General features: G+C 39.4%; 1 protein-coding gene across 1 annotated transcript in view; it reads right to left on the reverse strand.

Moving 5' to 3' along the window:
* LOC140197010 (uncharacterized) overlaps positions 1-20,323 on the reverse strand; it is a 227,344-nt gene that overhangs the window by 51,726 nt on the left and 155,295 nt on the right. The window contains exons 60-68 of the mRNA XM_072256942.1: positions 19,243-19,365; positions 18,720-18,842; positions 16,886-17,014; positions 16,375-16,494; positions 15,551-15,670; positions 9,835-11,394; positions 7,079-7,236; positions 5,789-5,947; positions 353-505 (exon numbers count right to left, since the gene is read on the reverse strand). Of these exons, the coding sequence (XP_072113043.1) occupies positions 353-505; positions 5,789-5,947; positions 7,079-7,236; positions 9,835-11,394; positions 15,551-15,670; positions 16,375-16,494; positions 16,886-17,014; positions 18,720-18,842; positions 19,243-19,365 (2,645 nt within the window). The remainder of the gene's footprint in view (positions 1-352; positions 506-5,788; positions 5,948-7,078; positions 7,237-9,834; positions 11,395-15,550; positions 15,671-16,374; positions 16,495-16,885; positions 17,015-18,719; positions 18,843-19,242; positions 19,366-20,323) is intronic.

Raw genomic sequence — 20,323 nt, forward strand, 5'->3', positions numbered from 1 at the left:
ATGCACCATCCAACAGTACACAAGTCCAGGTGACAACACAGCAACGGTACGCAATATGTCCAACTCTAATACTATCAAGCAACTCACTGATGGGATATTCCTGCAGTACTTGATGTTCTTATTATCTAGCAGAGACTTGTGATCATAAAAAAGATGAATAAAATGAAGAAATACACCTTTGATTGGACCCGGCAAGGCCGCTGCGTCTGTGCGCACCACCATCTTACTAGTAGTTGTTACCAAATGAGTATCCAGGTAATTTAGCAACTCTGCATGATATTTATTGATGAATTAATATAAAAATAATCGAGCATTTACACTAATTTTGAGAAAAAATACGCAAGAGTAATACCTCGTCTACTGGAGAAGAAGGATCTGCAGTTACATTAACCCAGGTAATCTTCAAGGTCCATTTTGCCTTATAGGTAATTGTAAAGTTCTTTTCTATCATTTTCTCTACTGTCTGTACCAAGTTAGAAGGACTCAAACCAAATGTTTCATATTCCTATAAAATAAATGTAACAAAATCCATATCAGTGATTAAGAAATATACATCACCCGGTGTTAATTGGTTGTTATAGGAACATCAGAATCCAGATGACTGAAGGAAACCACTGACAAATCCAAAAGATCTTACTCTTTAAATGCTTACTCCACTTCCTTTAATTGCTTTCCACATTATTAGCTCATTGATAGCCTCATTCAGTATGCTCTGTATAAAGTAGTAAAATTTAAGTCACCTTTTGAAAATCATGGACATTCACAGAACAGAAGGTGGGCATTTTGCCCATCAAGTCCATGCAGTTGAAATATGTGCTTTAAAAAGTTACTTAATCTTCCAGAGTCTCCATTTGTAGCCTTTAGTTTCCTGCTCTTCAATTGCTCAAGGTATCTTTCAAATTTAATGAGGGTTTCTCCCTTTATCATTCTTTTATGTAGTGAATTCCAGACCCCTGTTATTCTTTGGCCATACGCCTATTTTCCTCAATTCTTTTCTCACACTTATACCAATGAACTTACTTTCTTCCCCATTGACTGAATGCTGTGCTGTGTAAAATAGGTCCTTCAAGCTTGTTTTGTCTAGATCTTCTATATATCTGAATAAAATCATGTCTCAGGCTTTCTTGTTCCCTTAGAAAACATCCTTGTCCTTGTCTCATCGTTGCTATAACTCTGGCAATATCCTCCTAACTCTCCCCTGCATCCTCTCTAGTTCTATTTAATTTTCCTGTACTGTATTAGCAAGAACTGTGGCTGTGGATATACAGTTCAAACAGACCCATTCTGCTCTCATGTTTTATGCTTCTGCCATTGAAGGCAAGTAGCATCCAAATGATTTCATTTTTTAAAACTATTTTGAATCCTTCAATTCCTCTACACTTCTTAATACATTGCTGCTTCTCATATATTCCCTGAACTTGTCTGCTTTGCCCAAATGCATTGACCAACATTCCCCAGATCAAAGTCTATTTTCAACTTTTGGTCCACTCCAGTCCATGATATCTTCCTACAGGTTATGCCTTTCTTCCTCACTCATACCCTTTCGTTCAGCAGAATTCTCAGTTGTAGATCCTATAATTAGTTGAAGTTATTTCAATATATCACAAACAACGACTGACTTACCTCTGAGCCTATGGAATCCCATTGTACACAGAGCACATGACAAAACTTATGTTGATTATTGTCTTTTCCCTTCTCGCACACAGCCAATGTTTATATGATTTCCTTTGTATGCCATGAGCTTTTACTTTACTAGACTTTATCAAGAATTTTGCTAAAAATCCATTAAATATCCACTGATCCGTACCACCTCCTCTATCAATTTCTCAAAAACAATGCAAGCAATGCTTGACTAACTGGTACTTCTCAAAATGTTGATGGGACAGTAATGATCCCATCACTAATGACTTGGCTGTTTATTTGCTTTATCCTTTACCCTCTTTTAATGGAGGTGCATTTAAGAGGTCTACACCCTCCAGCCACATTCCTATATCAGAAATATAATACCCAGTGCAACCAGAAACAAATTAGAACCGATATTTCAAATCCTTCTTCAATCTCAATGCATATGCCAATTCCTTCTATTTTTCTTCCAACTTCACATATAGTGCATTTTTAGGAGGTACTATTTCCTTTATTATTTCCATTCTTTTCATGTATAAAAAAAAACTTTGGATTTTACCTGCCACTGTCTTTTTAGTCGCTCAACAAAATGATTTTCTTAATCTCACCCCTGCACTTTCTTTAAGATCTCAGCAACTGCATTAAGACTGCCCCATCATACCCATGCATTCCTTTCCAACTATGGGAGTCTGTGTTTGGAAGGTCCTCTTCAATTTAAGTTTGAGTTTGCGCTATCTGGTTTTGTGATAATCTTAAACCTTTCATTAGGGGTCATATCCTGAAAACACATTTTCTACTCAAGGACAAAATACTCTGCATTCACTTGTTTATAGGGAATTATGCCTTAAATTGCTATCAAGGTAATGCATACTAAATGCTGGAGGAACTCAGCAGGTCAGGCAGCATCTATGCAGAAGGATAAACATTTGACATTTTGTGCCGAGACCCTTCATTAGGACTGGAAATGAAGGGGGAAGAAGCCAGATTAAGGTGATTGAGGCAGCCAGGTGAGGGGGAAGGTAGGTGGGTGGGGGAGGAGGGATGGAGTGAGATGCTGGGAGGTGTTAGGTGGAAAATCTAGAGGGCTGAAGAAGAAAGAATCGGATAGGAGAGGAGAGCGGCCCATCGAGTCTGCTCCACCATTTCATTATGGCTGATCCAATTTGTCTCTCAGCCCCAATCTTCTGCTTTCTCCCCTGATCCCTTCATGCCCTGTCCAATCAAGAATATATCAACCTCTGCCTTGAATATACGTTTGTACAAAACACAGCTGCCTGCAACAAAGGATCCTACAGATTCACCACTCTCTAGCTAAAGAATTTCTTCCTCATCTCCATTCTAAAAGGATACCCACTATGCTGAGGCTGTGTCCTCTGGTCTTAGACGCTCCCACCATAAAAAAAAGCATCCTCTCCACATCTATTCTATCAAAGCCCTTCAGCATTCAAAAGGTTCCCATGAGGTCACCCCTCATTCTTCTGAATTCCAGTGAATACTGGCCCCGAGCCATCAAGTGCATGTTGCTCCTCCAAACTGAGAATGGCTTCATGATGGCAATAGATGAGGCCATGGATCAACAAATCAGAATGGTAATGGGGAGTGGATCTAAAATGCTTGGCCACAAGAAAACCTACCCTGTTGCAGATGGAGTAAAAATACTGAACAAAGTGGTCCTCCAATCTACGTTAGGTCTCACCGATGTAGAGGAGGTTGCACTGGGGACACTGGATTCAGTAGGCGACCCTGACAGACTTGCAGGTGAAGTGTTGCCTCACTTGGAAGGACTATTTGGGACCCTGAATAGTGAGTGCTGAGGGAGGAGGTGAAAGAGCAGCTGTGCACTTGTGTTGCTTGCAGGGATAGGCACCAGGAGGGAGAGTAGTGGGGAAGGTTGAGTGGATAAGAAAATCATGGAGAGACCGATCCCTGTGGAAAGAGGAGAGTGGGGGAGATAAAGATGTGTTTTGGGGTAGCACCCTATTGAAGATGGTGGAAATTGCGGGAAATGATGTAGAGACTCGAAGGGTGGTAGGTAAGGTCAAGGGGAACTCTACCTCTGTTATTGCAATGGGAAGATGGGGTGAGGGCAGATGCCCAGGACATGGAGGAGGTGTGGGTGAGGGCAATGGTAGAGGAAGGGACACTGAAGAAGCAGGATATCTGAAATGCTTAGAATGGAAATCTTCATCCTGAGAACAGATGTGGTGGAGGCAAAGGAGCTGAGAAGTGGGAATGGCATTTTTACAAGTGAATGGCAGGAAGAGGTAGGTTTAAAAAAGATATCATCAGACAGTCGGTCTCCAGAGATGGAGGCGAAGAGATGGAGAAAGGGGAGGGAGGCGTTGGAAATGGACTGAGTGAATTCAAGGGCAGGGTGGATGTTGGAGGCAAAGTTGATGAAATTTGACGAGCTCGGCAAGAACGCAGAAAGCACAAGCGCAGTCGCCAATGTCATGGTGAAAGCGTTGTGGAGTGTTACCACTGAAGGCTTGGAGCACGGACAGTTCCATGCAGTGAACAGAAAGGCAGGCATACTGCAGCATGTGGGTGCCCATGATTACACCTTGGGTTTGCAGAATGTGGGAGGAGCCGAAAGAGAAATTATCGAGTGTGAAGACCAGTTCCACCAGACAGAGGAGGGTGGTGGTGGAGAGGAAATGGTCCAGTCTGTTATCAGCTTATTTTCTCCCTTTCCTGATGGCTGTTGAAGTGTTAGAATTTAAAAGCTGGAATAAATAATTAAACTCAATAAACATACAATAACAATTAACATGAACCAGGAAGTACATCGTCTGCTGAAGGCTAGACCTGTGGCACTCAAGTCTAGTGACCCAGGCCTGTACCATCAAACCTGGTATGATTTGCAGAGGGCTATTTCAGGGGCAAAGAGACAATTTCAAACAAGATTGGAGGTGACATCAGATGTATGACAACTCTGGCAGGGTCTGCAAGACATTACTTCCTACAAAGTGAAACCCAATGGTCTGTATGGCAGCGATGCTTCACTACCAGATGAACTCAACACCTTCTATGCACACTTTGAAAGGGAGAACACAACTACAGCTGTGAAGATCCCTGGTGCACCTGATGACCCTGTGATCTCCATCTCAGTGGCCGATGTTAGGCTGTCTTTAAAGAGAGTGAACCCTCACAAGGCGGAAGGTCCCGATGGAGTACCTGGTAAGGCTCTGAAAACCTGTGCCAACCAACTAGTGGGAGTACTCAAGGACATTTTCAACCTCTCACTGCTATGGGTGGAACTTCCCACTTGCTTTAAAAAGGTGACAATTATACCAGTGCCTAAGAAGAATAATGTGGGCTGTCTTAATGACTATCGCCTGGTAGCACTCACATCTACAGTGATGAAATGCTTTGAGAGGTTAGTCATGACTAGACTGAACTCCTGCCTGAGCAAGGACCTGGATCCATTGTAATTTGCCTATCGCCACAATAGGTCAACAGCAGACGCAATCTCAATGGCTCTCCACATGGCTTTAGACCACCTGGACAACACAAATACCTATGTCAGGATGCTGTTCATCGACTATAGCTCAGCATTTAATACCATCATTCCCACAATTCTGATTGAGAAGTTACAGTACTTCTGTTTTTGCATCATTTTTAAAATCTATTCAATATATGTAATTGATTTACTTGTTTATTTATTATTATTATTTTTATTTTATTTATTATTTTTTTCTCTGCTAGATTATGTATGCATTGAACTGCTGCTGCTAAGTTAACAAATTTCACATCACATGCCAGTGATAATAAACCTGATTCTGATTTTTGTTTTGTGAGCAAATGTAATCAATGTAAAAATCTTACTTTTTAAAAATACATCTGGGATGTGACAAAGTGCTTTGCAGGCAAAACACTTTTGGAAATGTATTTACAATTGTTACCTGTTAAAAAAAACTTAAGAAAATTCAAATATGTTCCAAAATTTCCTTTTAACACAAATGCAAAATTACTTTGTTATTCACAAATGATCCACGCTCTCTCTAATGCTAACTTTGTTGCATGGACCTTGTTTCACTGGCATGCTAGTTATCATACCCAGACCCATTTTATATCCCAGTATATATTCCATCCCCCACAACTATTCTTCAATACCTTGTTTATTTCAATGGAAATTTTTAGCAACATTTAATAGCAAATCCACCTGATAGAAAACTTCTCCATGTGAGAGGTATGCATTGATCCAAAACACAGCAATCATCGGTGGTTGGGAATTGCTTTGAAATCCATTTTGAAACGGGTTTGGATAATCGTACTTTGCAGAGTTTGGTAATGGAAAAACTATCAGCCCATTCTCTGTAAACTGTCAACAAAAAAGATAATCGGTGAGTTAACCAGGTAATTTAAGTATATTGGAAAAGAACAAGTTGACAATGATACATTTCAAAATTGAGCAAATCTAATTTGGAACGGTACAACTCATGTTAATAATTTGATAGAAGATAATAACAGTGATTTGTTATCTGAAAGAATGCATAAAAATGAAGTAAACAGCACTATCAGGCATGTAAGGACCAGAGGACAAATGTTCTATCTATCTATCTGTTTATTGATTAATTGATTGGATTGATTGAGATATGACATGGAATAGGCCCTTCGAGCTGCGCTGCCCAGCAACCCCGGATTTAACCTGAGCTTAATCACGGGACAATTTGGAATGACTAATTAATCTACCAATTGGTGTGTCTTTGGTCTGTGAGAGGAAAACGGACCACCTGGAGGATACCCATGTGGTCACGGGGAGAACGTACAAGCTCCTTACAGACAGCAGTGGGAATTGAACCCGGGTCACTGGTACTATAAAGTGCTGTGCTAACCACGACACTACCATGCTGCATCTCTCACAGTCCACTAGACTCAGATTTGGTGCAATTGGTCACTTGCTAGATTGAAAAGTTGAAGGAAGTGGGGAAATGCCACTAATAGATCAGTCATGATCATATTCAATGGTCAGGAAGGCCACTCCTATTTTCTTGTATCCTCATGTTCAAAATGTTGTTTTGGCACAAGCCCAGCTACAGAAAAGGCAATCTATCTGGTGACAGGCTTGTAGTACAGAATGCCAGGTACAGAATCCTTGTGTTAAAGATGAGTTCCCTTCTGCTGTACTGGAAATCAGAACTTCAGAGTTTTGGACAGCTGTTCCTGCCACTTTTCTCTTATCCTGGGCTTGCTGGAGCTTCATCTTCCTGGACACGCCCAGGAATTCTACAGTCATATTCCAAATACTCAGAACAGGAAGACTGAGATACATAAGAAAAGTTCATCACTTTAGTTAGGGAGTTACTGGTGAATTTGTTTATGTGTCTACCTAATTGTGTGCAATTGCTCATTGGTAATAACTCTGCCAGACTGCGGCATTGTACCGCAGAGTAATCACCTTATTACCAATTGTTTCTTGTGATCAGTCTATGAATAGACTGAAATTACTTACATAAATTGAAGGCAACAGAGTTTTCCCAAAAGCGAAGAACAACTTAGGCTCAAAAGTGGGACTGACGAAATTATTTATTTTTGTAGCTCTTTCAGCAGATGAACTATCCTTCAGCCTTTTATCACCGACTTGATCTCCGTATGGAAAAAGAATCACATCTAAAGAAAAAAAATCCAAATATTCAACAAAAAAATTTTTTTGATTACTAAAGAAGAGAAACAAATTTTCAGAAACTTATTTTTTGAATTTTGACCTGGCAGATGTTAACTCTCCCTTCCTAACTATCAGTGAGAGTTTGATACACCTGGTTGTTTGGTGCACTCATTTCTGTAAGTGACTTAAAAGAAAAAGATGAGTGTGACATGTGGATTTGATACATGCAACCGGGATCAAGATAATCATTAGAGGAGCATCGAGGATGTGGCAGTGTACTCAAGAAGGAAATCAGGAAGGCGAAAATGAGGCATAAGATAACTTCAGCAGAGAATCATTGAAAGAGAATTTTTGTGTGTTAAAGAGTAAAAAGTAACCCGAGAGAGAATAGGGCCCCTCAGAGACCAAAGTGGGCATCTTTGGGTGGAACCACAGGAGGTGTATGAAATCATTTATGAGTATTTCTCCTCTGTTGTTACCATAGAGAAGAACATCAGAATCAGGTTTAATATCATTGGCATATGTCGTGAAACCTGTTAACTTTGCGGCAGCAGTACAATGAATTACATGATAAATATAGAAAAAAACACTAAATTACAGTAAGTATATGTATGTATACTAAAAAGATAAATTAAGGTAACTAGTGAAAAAACAGAAATTGAAGTCAATTTCTGCTGAAGGGTCTTGGTCAGAAACATCTACTGTTTACTCTTTTCCACAGATGCTGCCTGTCCTGCTGAGTTCCTCCAACATTTTGTGTGTGTTGCTCAGATTTCCAGCATCTGCAGATTTTCTCTTTTTTTTAAAAAATAAGTAGTGAGATCTCATGAAGCTCGAAGATCTCAGAACTTAAGATATTTAATGGAGATGTCTTGAGGATAGTCCATATTACAGTGGAGGTGATACTGGATGCATTTAAACATATGAAAGTAGATAAACTTTCAGAGTCTGAAAAGGTATATGTAAACACACTGTGGGAAGCTGCAGAAGAAATCAATTGTGATTGAGGGTGCATGCCTGCAGCAGAAGGATGCTATGGAAAGTTATATTGCATGAGATCGAGGTAGAGCTATTTTATTGTGTGTATAATTTGCTTGATTGCAGGAAACTGAAGGTGATGGTCTTAAAACAGGAGACCCATGACTAGTGGTGTTCCAATGGGTCATTGCTCTGCCCATGGCTGTTTGTCATCTATGTTGATGATTTGGATGAGGATGGTTAGTAAGTTTGCAGATGATATTAAAATGGTACAAGGAGCTTAGAAAAATAGAGAGCTATGGGTAACCATATGTAATCTCTAAAGTAAGTACATGTTCGGCACAGCATTGTGGACCAAAGGGCCTGTATTGTGCTATAGGTTTTCTGTGTTTCTATGTTTCTAATAGGCTGTGTAATTGAAAGTAAAGATGGTCATCAGGATTTATAAAGCAATCTAGATCAGCAGGGTAAGTGGGCTGAGAGGAAAAACAAATAGAGCTTAAATTAGATTAATTTGTAGCAATTTGGGAGGATAAATGAGGTTTGGACTTTCATAGTGAATGGTAGAACCCCGGGGAGTGTTGTAAAATAAAGGAGGAACAAGCACATGGTTCCCTGAAAGTGGCATCACAGGTTCATGGGACAATGAATAAAGCTTTTAGCATGTTAGCCTTCATCAGTCAGGGCATCAAGTATTCAAGTTAAGATTTTAAAGTGTTGTTAAGATATTAATGAGATCACACTAAGGATACTGTGTTCAGTTCTGGTCACCATGATATAGGAAAGATGTCATTAATCTGTAAGGACTGTAGAAGTGATTTATGTGTATATTCCAGTGCTTGAGGGATTGAGGTATGGAGAGAGAATAAGCAGGCCAGGACATACTCAACGGGGCATTGGAGAATGAGGGGTGACCTTATAGAGGTGTATAAGCCACAAGAGGCAAAGCTAGGGTGAATATACACAGTTTTTATCCCCCAGGGTTGGGGAATGAAGAACTGGAGGGCATACATTGCAGGTGAAAGGGGAGAGATTTACTAGGAATTTGAGGAGCAACTTTTTCCACCTAGAATGGTCAGTACATGGAATGAGCAGCAGGGGGAAGTTGCCGCAGCTAGTACATTAACAACATTTAAAAGGTGCTTGGATAGGAAGTTTATGGATGGGAAAGGAAGAGGGATTATGAGCTGAATATGGCAAATGAAACTCGCTTATATGGGAATCTAGGTTGGCATGAATCAGTTGGGCTGAAGGGCCTACTGTGGAGCTGTATGGAACAATGACTTCATAGAAACAATTCTCTCAAAAAGGCTATTCATTCCAATATGGTTGTTGCTTCTGGGAAAGACATATCCAATTACCCTCATCTCTCTGCTCAAAATGAGAAAAGTACAGTTTACTTCTTCATCTATTTAATCCTTTGAAAGTTATTAGTGCATTTGCTTCCATCATCATTTAACATCATGCATTATAGATTACAACAAATCAGTTTTAAAATATTATTTCATTGCTCCTTGCTATTCAACCCAGTTCTTGCTTCAAAACTATTTGATCTATTCCATAGTAGTATCACATTTTTACATCAAACTTAATTACATATCATTTGAGATAATTAATGTACTTACGTCCATCTGATTGTATTGGTTGGGCTGTTGTTGACATTGTAGTTGTAGTGGTTGTAGTAGTGGTTGTTGGTTTTGAAGTCGTTTTAGTGGTGCTTGTCGATTTTGAAGTAGTTGTACTGGAGCTTGTCAGTTTTGAGGCGGTTGTACCAACACTTGTTGGTTCTGAGGCAAATGCAGTGGTGCCTGTTGGTTCTGAAGTAGTTGTAGTGGCGCCTGTTGGTTCTGAAGTAACTGTAGTGGTGATTGTCGGTTTTGAAGCTGTTGTCATGGTGCCTGTCTTTTCTGAAGTAGTTGCAGTGGTGCCTGTCAGCTCTGAGGTAGTTGCAGTTATGTTTGTTGGTTCGGAGGAAATTGCAGAATTGGCTGCTGGTTCTGAAGGAGTTGTAGTGGTGCCTGTTGGTTCTGAAGTAGTTGTAGTGGTGCCTGTTGGTTCTGAAGTAGTTGTAGTGGTGTCTGTTGGTTTTAAAGTAGCTGTAGTGGTATCTGTTGGTTTTGAAGTAGCTGTAGTGGCGATTGTCAGTTTTGAAGCTGTTGTCGTGGTGCCTGTCTTTTCTGAAGTAGTTGCAGTGGTGCCTGTCAGCTCTGAGGTAGTTGCAGTTATGTTTGTTGGTTCGGAGGAAATTGCAGAATTGGCTGCTGGTTCTGAAGGAGTTGTACTGGTGCCTGTTGGTTCTGAAGTAGTTGTAGTGGTGCCTGTTGGTTCTGAAGTAGTTGTAGTGGTGCCTGTTGGTTCTGAAGTAGTTGTAGTGGTGTCTGTTGGTTTTAAAGTAGCTGTAGTGGTATCTGTTGGTTTTGAAGTAGCTGTAGTGGCGATTGTCAGTTTTGAAGCTGTTGTCGTGGTGCCTATCTTTTCTGAAGTAGTTGCAGTGGTGCCTGTCAGCTCTGAGGTAGTTGCAGTTATGTTTGTTGGTTCGGAGGAAATTGCAGAATTGGCTGCTGGTTCTGAAGGAGTTGTACTGGTGCCTGTTGGTTCTGAAGTAGTTGTAGTGGTGCCTGTTGGTTCTGAAGTAGTTGTAGTGGTGCCTGTTGGTTCTGAAGTAGTTGTACTGGTGCCTGTTGGTTCTGAAGTAGTTGTAGTGGTGCCTGTTGGTTCTGAAGTAGTTGTAGTGGTATCTGTTGGTTTTAAAGTAGCTGTAGTGGTATCTGTTGGTTCTGAAGTAGTTGTAGTGGTGCCTGTTGGTTCTGAAGTAGTTGTAGTGGTGCCTGTTGGTTCTGAAGTAGTTGTAGTGGTATCTGTTGGTTTTAAAGTAGCTGTAGTGGTATCTGTTGGTTCTGAAGTAGTTGTAGTGGTGCCTGTTGGTTCTGAAGTAGTTGTAGTGGTGCCTGTTGGTTCTGAAGTAGTTGTACTGGTGCCTGTTGGTTCTGAAGTAGTTGCAGTGGTGCCTGTCAGCTCTGAAGTAATTGCAGTTATGTTTGTTAGCTCTGAGGCAATTGTAGAATCACTTATTGGAACTGAGGTAACCGTAGATGTTGTTGATATACTTCCATTTGCAGGACTGGATGTCTGATTCAGTGTTGCACTTGAAGGACTTGCTGTTGCACTGGTGTTGGAGGGAAGCTCTGTGAATGCAATCAATTATATAATGACTAAAACAACAGTGTCCAGACAAATTTCAACATGTAAGGTGATGCAAAGGGAGTTAATATCTCAGTGAAGGAAATACATTCGGAGGAAGTTTTGAAGTAGGTGGATGTAGCAAGGAAGTAGAATGGAAGATACAAGCTTTCTGTTTTCATCCAACTAAGAGACTTGCTCTAATTTAGGAGTACTTTCTCATGTTCTGGTGCCACCTCCCAACACCATTCCATGACCCTTGGAAATGAATAGTAGTTATCCCATTTATTCATTCATTTTGTGGATCAGTCTATCACTGGGAAGGCAAGGATTCATTGCCCATCCCTAATTATCCTTGAGAAGCTGACGGTAAACCATCTAGTTAACCCATGGCCTTCTGGAGCAGTGATATATTTCCAACAGAAGGTGGCAGGTGAAGCAAAAGGTCATTTGGTCTCCCAAGACCGCTCTACTATTTAATAAGACCATGAGTGGTCTGAATGTATTGTTACATACCTCTGTTTAACAAGAATCTGTCTAACTTTTCCTTTAAAATAGTTAAAAAGAATCTCTGCTTCCAATTCCCTTTGAAGAAGAGAGTTTCAAACACTCACAGAATTCTGAGAAGAAAAATCACCTCATTTGTATTTTTTAAATGGGTGCTCTTTGATTCTTCCATAGATGAAAACATCCTCCCTATATCAACCCTGTCAACATCCCTCAGGATCTTATATATTTTAATCAATACATCTTCATCCTTTGTCTACTATAGCCAGACATATTTGAATCCAATATACTGACTTGCCCTGGAGCCCATGGGTGTCAAAGGACTTACATGTAAATCACATCTACTGCCCTGCCCTCATCAATACACTCAGCTACCTCTTCAAAAATTCTATCAGATTGGTCATTCAAGATTTGCCCTGACAAAGCCAAAAGCAACTAAATAATCATTAATCTAGTCCTCAGAATTCCTTTTCCCTAAAACATCCCCACTGTTGATATTAGGCTCACAAGTCTACAATTACCAGAATTTTTCCTGCTGCCCTTTTTGAAAATGGGGACCATTTTGCCATCCTCCTGTACTGACTACCAAATATTAAAGAATCTCTGCAGAAGCTACAGTAATCTTTTTCCATCTTGCTCTTGAGATTTATCCACTTTTAAGTTTGCCATGGCATCAAGTAATTCTTTTTCATTTATGGCAATTTGCACTAGAATTCTATTTTCCCTTCCACACCTACAAAATATGTTTCTTTTGTATACCACTGAAAAGTACACATTTAAGACTTTACCAGTACCATGGCAAGTTCCACACACAGATTTTCACAGTCGTTCCTAATGGGATCTACTCTTTTCCAGACTATTTACCCCCCTTAATACAAGTTAAATAATCTTTGGAATTATCTTAATCCTGTGAGATTTTCTTGACTCCTCTTTGCCTTACTAATTTCCTTTCTAAGTGCCTCCCTACACATTTTATAACCTTGATGGCTTTACCCCTTCTTTATTTCTCTAAGCCTGCCATATGCTTCATATTTTCCACTTTATCAAGTCCTCAATATGCCTCAAAATTTAGTGTTGCATTTACTTGTCACCATTGTCTTTCAGTCCTACAGAAAGATGACTATTTCTTCTTCGAGTGCTTCCCACTGTGGAAATGGAAACTTAAATTCTTACAGTCTAGCTTTACCATATCCTGTCTTATTTTAATGAAATTAACTTTTTCCCAATTTAAAACTTGTATTCCTTCTTGTATAACTTACCCAGCCCTGAAGATAAGTTTGCATAATGGTCCTTCCCCACTGGTCTAGCTACCTACTCTGGCAAAGCACTCTCCTGGACAGTCCTGAAAAATTACACCCCCTCTGACTTTAAGGCAGTTGCAGTTAATATTCTGGAAATTAAAATCCCCAGGTCCACTCAGGAAAGAAAGAAGGAAAGCGAGAGGAGACATGAATTAACCTTGGCAGAGAAGGTAAATGAGCACCCTAGAAGATTCTATAAGAGTCTGGCAATCCAGACATTTTGACAATGAGTGAGGCACGTCAATCAGGAAATAGCTAGTTTAAAGAACAAGGTGCTGGGTACACTTTCTTCTATTGGACAAACTGAAGGAGGAATTCAGTCTAAGAGGAATGAACTTACACAATAGGAAAGAACTTGTCTAGATGGCTCCTCCAACAGAATTGGCAAACACTTTATTTCCCTTCAGTTCATTCTAACGTGGTCATTATGGTTATCAGTGCACAAACCTCAACCCTGGAAGCTTCAAATGAAGCCAAGTAGTATTACCTCCTCCATACGCTAAATAATTTTTCCCTAAATCATAGTGTAAATTTTGTCCATTGAGATGCACAGTGAAGTTGACCTTTACCACGACAACTTCCAAGAAAATACAGGAACTAGTGCCAGCATAATATAGGCTATCTTCTAGCTCACTAAAACCTTGGAACATTCTACACAATTTCTGCAGGCCACAGAAATCTGTCTTGATTTTACAATTGCTCCACAAAGGCATGCAGCCTATGAAGAAAAACCAATGAATCTACAACAGAACTATTCTCAGAAAAGACCAACATCAAACCTGGCAGAGTCATTGTCCTAGCACTTTCCTTAATCTCTCAAATTATAAAGTTTCACCTCACTTCTAGCAGAGTGGAGCGAGCCTTCATAACTCATGGGAAGCTGGTCAATGCATGATGACTACATCTCAGAATCAAGATAATTCAAACTTCAGCAGCTGACCTGCAGTTTGTGAACAATGTTTATGTTTGTGCGTGCTCAAAGGCAGAACTGCAAGACATTGTCAACTCACTCACTGGATCATACAAGAGGAACAAGAGGATGGGCTTTATTATCCACGTCCTCCACCAACCTGTCACTTCTGCATCACACTGTCCTCAGCTATAAAGGTTCAAATTGATAACCTGGAAATCATTCCCCAATCTGCGTGAGCCTTATCTTGGTGATATCATATATCAATAATGGAATTATTACTGCCTTTCATTAACTGAAGGAAAGTTTGAAAATTAAGACTTCAGATTTGGCATAAAGCTCGCAGTTTACGAGGCAGCAGAGATATTGTCTCTTTTTAGTGCTTTTGAGGCTGGATTACTTACAGTAGTTTTCTCAAGACATTGGAAAAATCAGATCAATCCTTCAGTCACAAAATGATAAGCAAATACTCTCACAAGCCAATATCACCAGTACTGAGAGCTCAGAGTAGAGATCTGTTGCCAGGGTCTGTTCTCATGCACACAATTGATATGGTCAGCTAAACACTAATAGCTAGGACCAACCATGCCTGTATTGAACCCTTTGCAAATCTCAGTAAGTTCCTTTTAACAAGCCATGTTGTTCACATGATCGACATGAGGCAACCAAAACCTGCCATGGTAAGAGATGATCAAGCAGAGGAAAAGGTTCCAGGTTGTGCTGAAAGTTTCTCCCATAGCTAGAAAACTCAAGCTCACTAGGACAGCTGCAAATCCTTATCCCATGAACACTCAAAGCGGAGAAGCAACATTCTGATAATATTGAGAACCGTAGGATTTTACAAAAGAACGCAGCCCCTCACAAACTACCCAACCACCCACCCTACCAGCTATTTTCTGCCCCAGCGATGGAACATCTGCGTCCCGACACCTGCAATCTCAGAACATATTGGGGCATGGCATAGAATCAAGGAGTCATAGAGCAATAGATCATGGATACAAGCCATTCAGCTCAACAACCATGATGCCCATATAGCTAGTCCCATGTTCCAGTGTTTGGCCCATACTCCTCCAGGATACTCTGCTCCATGCGCTTATCCAAGTGTTTCTTAAATGATATTATTGACGCTATCTGGCAGCTAAATCCATATATCACCACATTCTGTGTGAAAAAGTTGCCCTTCACATCCCTTTTCATTCCTGCCACTCTCACCTAGCTTTGGACTCTCATGCTCTCAGAAAGGACTGTTGCAATCACTTCAATCATCTTCAATACTAAGGGTTAGACAAAACAGATGGTCCAGCCAAAACTATCAATCTCACTGCCTCTCTCATTTGATTATCAAATTATTAAAAATTTCTGGCAAAAAGTGACTGACAAGCTAAACTTACTCAGCAAAGACAGCTTTTCAATGCGAGTTTTCTATTACTCACTGCTACAAACCTGTGCAATTGTGTCCTGAATATCCAGTCAGGCATGTGCAGTTGTAAGAGCCCATGGTATTGACACAGTAGGAATTGTTTTTCCAAGAACAAATGTTACTATCAAGACATTCATTCACATCTGAAAGAATAAACCACAAACAACACAGTGCAATTTATTCCAAAATAACGATAGAACATCTATGTTTACAATTGTCACTAAATTTACCGTGCTATCCAGTTGTCTCAGCTCAAGATTAAGTTTGCAAGTGTGTACATTTTAAAGATTTGCATGTGATAAATGGGCACACTTCCTGCAATATTGTGCAGTGAATTAAATCCAAAGAGGGGTGTATTCTAGTCCTACACCTTGCATGTTGAATTCTTAATTATACCACCTACAACTGAGCTTCACATCATCAGGAGAACATCAGAGACTGAGAATCAGTCGGTGATTACAAACGAAAAAGCTGAAAACAAAGGACCAAGTACTGCCAAAACCAGTTTAGGATTTCACTGGGAGTTATTTGCATAGATCTTGTTCATTTTGTCATCACCAAAATAACAAAGACTGGGCAGAAATAGTTTATAAAACAGTACCCACAATTTTAAGATATTACATGTAAATTGTATTTACTTGATATTGTATTTGCAAATTATTCACTCAACAAATTACTTTTCTGATGAAATTACTGTTATCCAACTTCTGTTTACAGAGTTGAAGCTAAATATAGAAAATAACAAATGCTAACAAATTATTCAGAGTCTAAAGACAAATGTGAACAACTGTTTTAATAAACCTAATTCTTCTCCAGGGACTATTCAATATTTCAGTATATTACTCACCTGTGCAAGTGGGTCCTTCATATCCACTCAGACATGTGCAGTTGAAAGAGCCGTCAGTATTGACACAATAGGAATTACTTTTCATGGAGCAGATGTTATCATCAAGACATTCATCAATATCTGAAAAAAAACAATTCAGAACCAAGATATTGCATTAGGGAAGACGCATATGTACAACTGTCCTCCTTAGCACAAATGTATCTGTTACTCTTGACCTTGGATGAAATTTGGTGGCAATAACATTTGAAAGATTTACACAAGGGAAATGGGCACAAGTCTTACACTAACTGCCATCAATTAAATTTAATGACACTTATCCTAACATTAAGGCTTCTATTATAAAAATCAATTATAACATCTGTAACATAGCTCAGATCTTTAGGTCATTTGCAAAGTGAGTTGGCCAGTGAATAGACTGAATAATGTTGCAAACATCACTTATGAAGGTTAAAGTCATCACCAACTTTTGTAGAGGGCAAAACAAGTTAAAAAACAGTTAATTTATGCTTACCAGAGCATGTAAAACCATTTCCAGTATATCCAGCTATGCACTGACAGTGATATGATCCTTCCAAATTTGCACAAAGTCCTTGACTTTTGGAACAGTTATTTGCTCCTGCATTCAGGCATTCATTAATATCTGTAGAACAAATTTACTGAATTAAACTATATGCATCACCAAGACCTTATTATGTAGAATTTTAACTTATGGCACTGTGTTACAGCAATGCAGTCTAACATTTTTATAAATCAAAGTAAACTGTATTAAAGAATGTTTTTATGTGCAACTACGTAATCACAAAATTGGACTGGAATCTTCAGGCCAAGGTTAAGAGTGCTACTCCCATCTTCAGCTGCACATCTAATGATGCCCATCGCACTGCACTGCCCTGCAAACACGATGCTGATCAATAGGAGAGGGATGTATTGGGGTGTATTGGTTTTTGGATTGTAAGTCAGGTGGGCACGGGGAAGATTAGGAACAGCTTCCAAGGAGCTATATTTAGAGGAGTTGCATATCATAAGTAGTCAACTTGGTGGGATCTGTAGGGGGATGGTTCAGGGCTGAAAACAGACAATAGATATCGGAGATGAGTTCTTATAATAATAGTGGAAAATGGCACAACAAAATCCTGACAGTCTGCAGATAACAGTCTACAAATTTCCTCAGAGACCCAAGAGACTGCAGATGCTGGAATCTGGAGCAACATACAAAAAGCTGGACTGCAGCAGATCAGGAAGCATGTATAGACAATAGGAAGTAATCAATTGTAGCCCCCTGGTAAGCCTCAGGCTCGCTCAACTCGCTTTTGTCTGGGGGAAGCACCCAATTGGTTTGTTTCTTCTCTTATCAATAATATAACCCAAACAAGCAGAAAGAGAGAGAGAACTCCTTACATCGCAGTTAACATAACAAAGAAGCCATTTTGATTAGCCTACGCAGTAACATAAAATAAGAAATCCCTTACACAATCAATGCCTCGTGAGGTGATCCTTCATCTGAAACCTTCTAACCTGAAACATCAACTGTCCATTACAAATCTCCTTCACAGATAGGACAAAGGTGCAGTGAGTAGAGCAGGGGCCACATAGCTTCAGTGAACTGGTTTTGAACCTGTGTACTCCAGTTTCCTCAAAAATCCCAAAGGCATTCAAGTTGGGAAGGGGAGGGTAGAATCGAGTGAGAAAGGAATGTGGATAGAATAAAATGAGTTACGGTAGTATTGGCATAGAAATGGGCATTTTAATGATGTTAATAGACTTGGTGGGCCAAAGGACTGGTCTCTTTGCTATATGTTCTCTTTGACACGCAAAACCTTACTCTGCAGTTCATGTTACGAGGTGAGCAATTGATGTGAATCATGTAGGAACTCATAAAGTGACTTTGGAGCAGACATGATGTACGGAATGGCCTATTTCTGCTCCTATGTCATATGATCTTAATCAGCTAAGGACTATTTGTTTTTAGATTATCCCTTTATTACTGACTTGATGATAAGCACAATGTAGAATGTGCACAGAAAAGTTTGTTCTGTTTTCTCCACTGATGTGCAATATTTAATTTCATCATTCTCAAACACCAGGACTGTAATCTACATTGGTATGTTCTCAGAGTGAAATGATGTAACTTTAGATATTTAAAACATTATGAATTTCCCAAATACAATAAATGGCTGAATGAATTTAACAAGTCTTTAAGCCAATGGTTGTTGTAAACTGGGAATCATTTCCAGCGGCACAGATCCTTTCACACTGACGAAGCAAACTTGAATCCTAACCTGGTGATCATCAATTTTTTTTTTGTCCGCTGCCTGAGCAGAAAGCAGTTGGCAATTCACAAGTACCTTTGCATGTTTCATTTATATTCTGGAATCCACTTCTGCATTCACAAGTAAAAGATCCTTCAGTATTAACACATTCTTGGCCGTTCCCTGGACAAGATGCCATGTCTTGGCATTCATCAATATCTGAAATTATAATAAAATAAAATAATTGAGCAAAGCGTTTATTTTTTAAATCCTTAATAATTGGAAATGAACAAAAAGTGTTTCAAAATAGTGTGCTATTAACCAATTGTTATTTTTTCTGCCTCAGTTACAATAAAAGAGTGAAAGTAACTGACTAATAACGTTCCATTTTATAATGTCTACAACATTGCTTTTTGCTAGCATTGATATGTTTTATATGGACAATCAAAAATAGAGAGAAAATTAATTCTTGCTGTGGAAGAAAAATATAATCTGCTAATATTTGTTGAGCACACAATATTTGAAGGCATATGTTCCAGTGTTGTTCTTTGGAGAAAATTGAATTATTAGTTCTAAAGTTTAAAGCATGCTAGAAATTAACAGACTTTTTGATGCCTACCTTCACAAGTACTGTTTACTCTCCTGTATCCTGCAGAGCAAATGCAAATATAGCTTCCAAAGCTGTTTTCACAGCGCTCTCCTGCAGAACAGTTATCTGTTTGGTTTGTACACTCATCAATATCTGTAACAAAGATGATGCCATGAGACGATTCTATTTACTAAAACATTTATGTTTTTATATTCATTTTGATTTCATAACTGATTCATTTTAGTGAGACTCTAGGCTAGATGATTCTGATACTTGTCACATTTTAAAATTTAGGAGAGGTGCTATGCAGCTCTGAACTTACAGCCAGGTCTGAATTTACTAGTGCTTTCATTTATAAAAGAAGGTAGGTCTCGTTAATCCCGACAGTTAATGCCAAGCCACATCAGGTATCCTTGAATTCCAATGATGCCACTGGTCTGTATCAGCACTTGAAACTTCTGCCTTTCTGCCTGCCCTGTGTTCCTCCAGTTTATTTCTGACAGAGTTGAACAAGACAGTGTGTTCAAACACAGCTTTCCCTTCTCTGAAAGCTGGCAAAACTGACTCTGAACCAAAGCCAAGTACAAGAGCAATGGTGCTTCACCAAATGAACAGTGACAGGCAGCACCCAAGAAAAAGTATTTGTTTCACAAATTACTTCATTTTAAATGGTTTGAACTAATTTTTAGCGTTGATGTGTTTTCCAGCTTTTGAAGTATAATGATAAAATATATAATGTTAAATTTTCTTATCCTTCAATGTACATATTTGGAACATTGCTGAGCACTTGTGATTGATAAAGATGTTCACAAATATTCATTGGCCCCAGTTATGCCGACTGCGTCGACAGCCCTCAAACCTGGCGCCGAGGATCACCAGCTAAAAGAAACCTACACAGTGAGTGCCACTGTTCGTAAGATGTCAGAGCCCTTGTCATATTGGGCCACACAACAGGTGCATGGAGTTGGACCCCTGGCTGGTCAAAGATGGTCAGAAACCACACTGAAACATGGAGAAAGTCCGTGAAATTTTGGGGAAATAAAAAATTTACTCCGAAATCATGCAAGTATTTAATTCAGAATGTACTTTATAATATTATTAGCCTTCTTAC

This window comes from Mobula birostris, chromosome 4, assembly GCF_030028105.1.
Source record: "Mobula birostris isolate sMobBir1 chromosome 4, sMobBir1.hap1, whole genome shotgun sequence".
NCBI classification, from domain to species: domain Eukaryota; kingdom Metazoa; phylum Chordata; class Chondrichthyes; order Myliobatiformes; family Myliobatidae; genus Mobula; species Mobula birostris.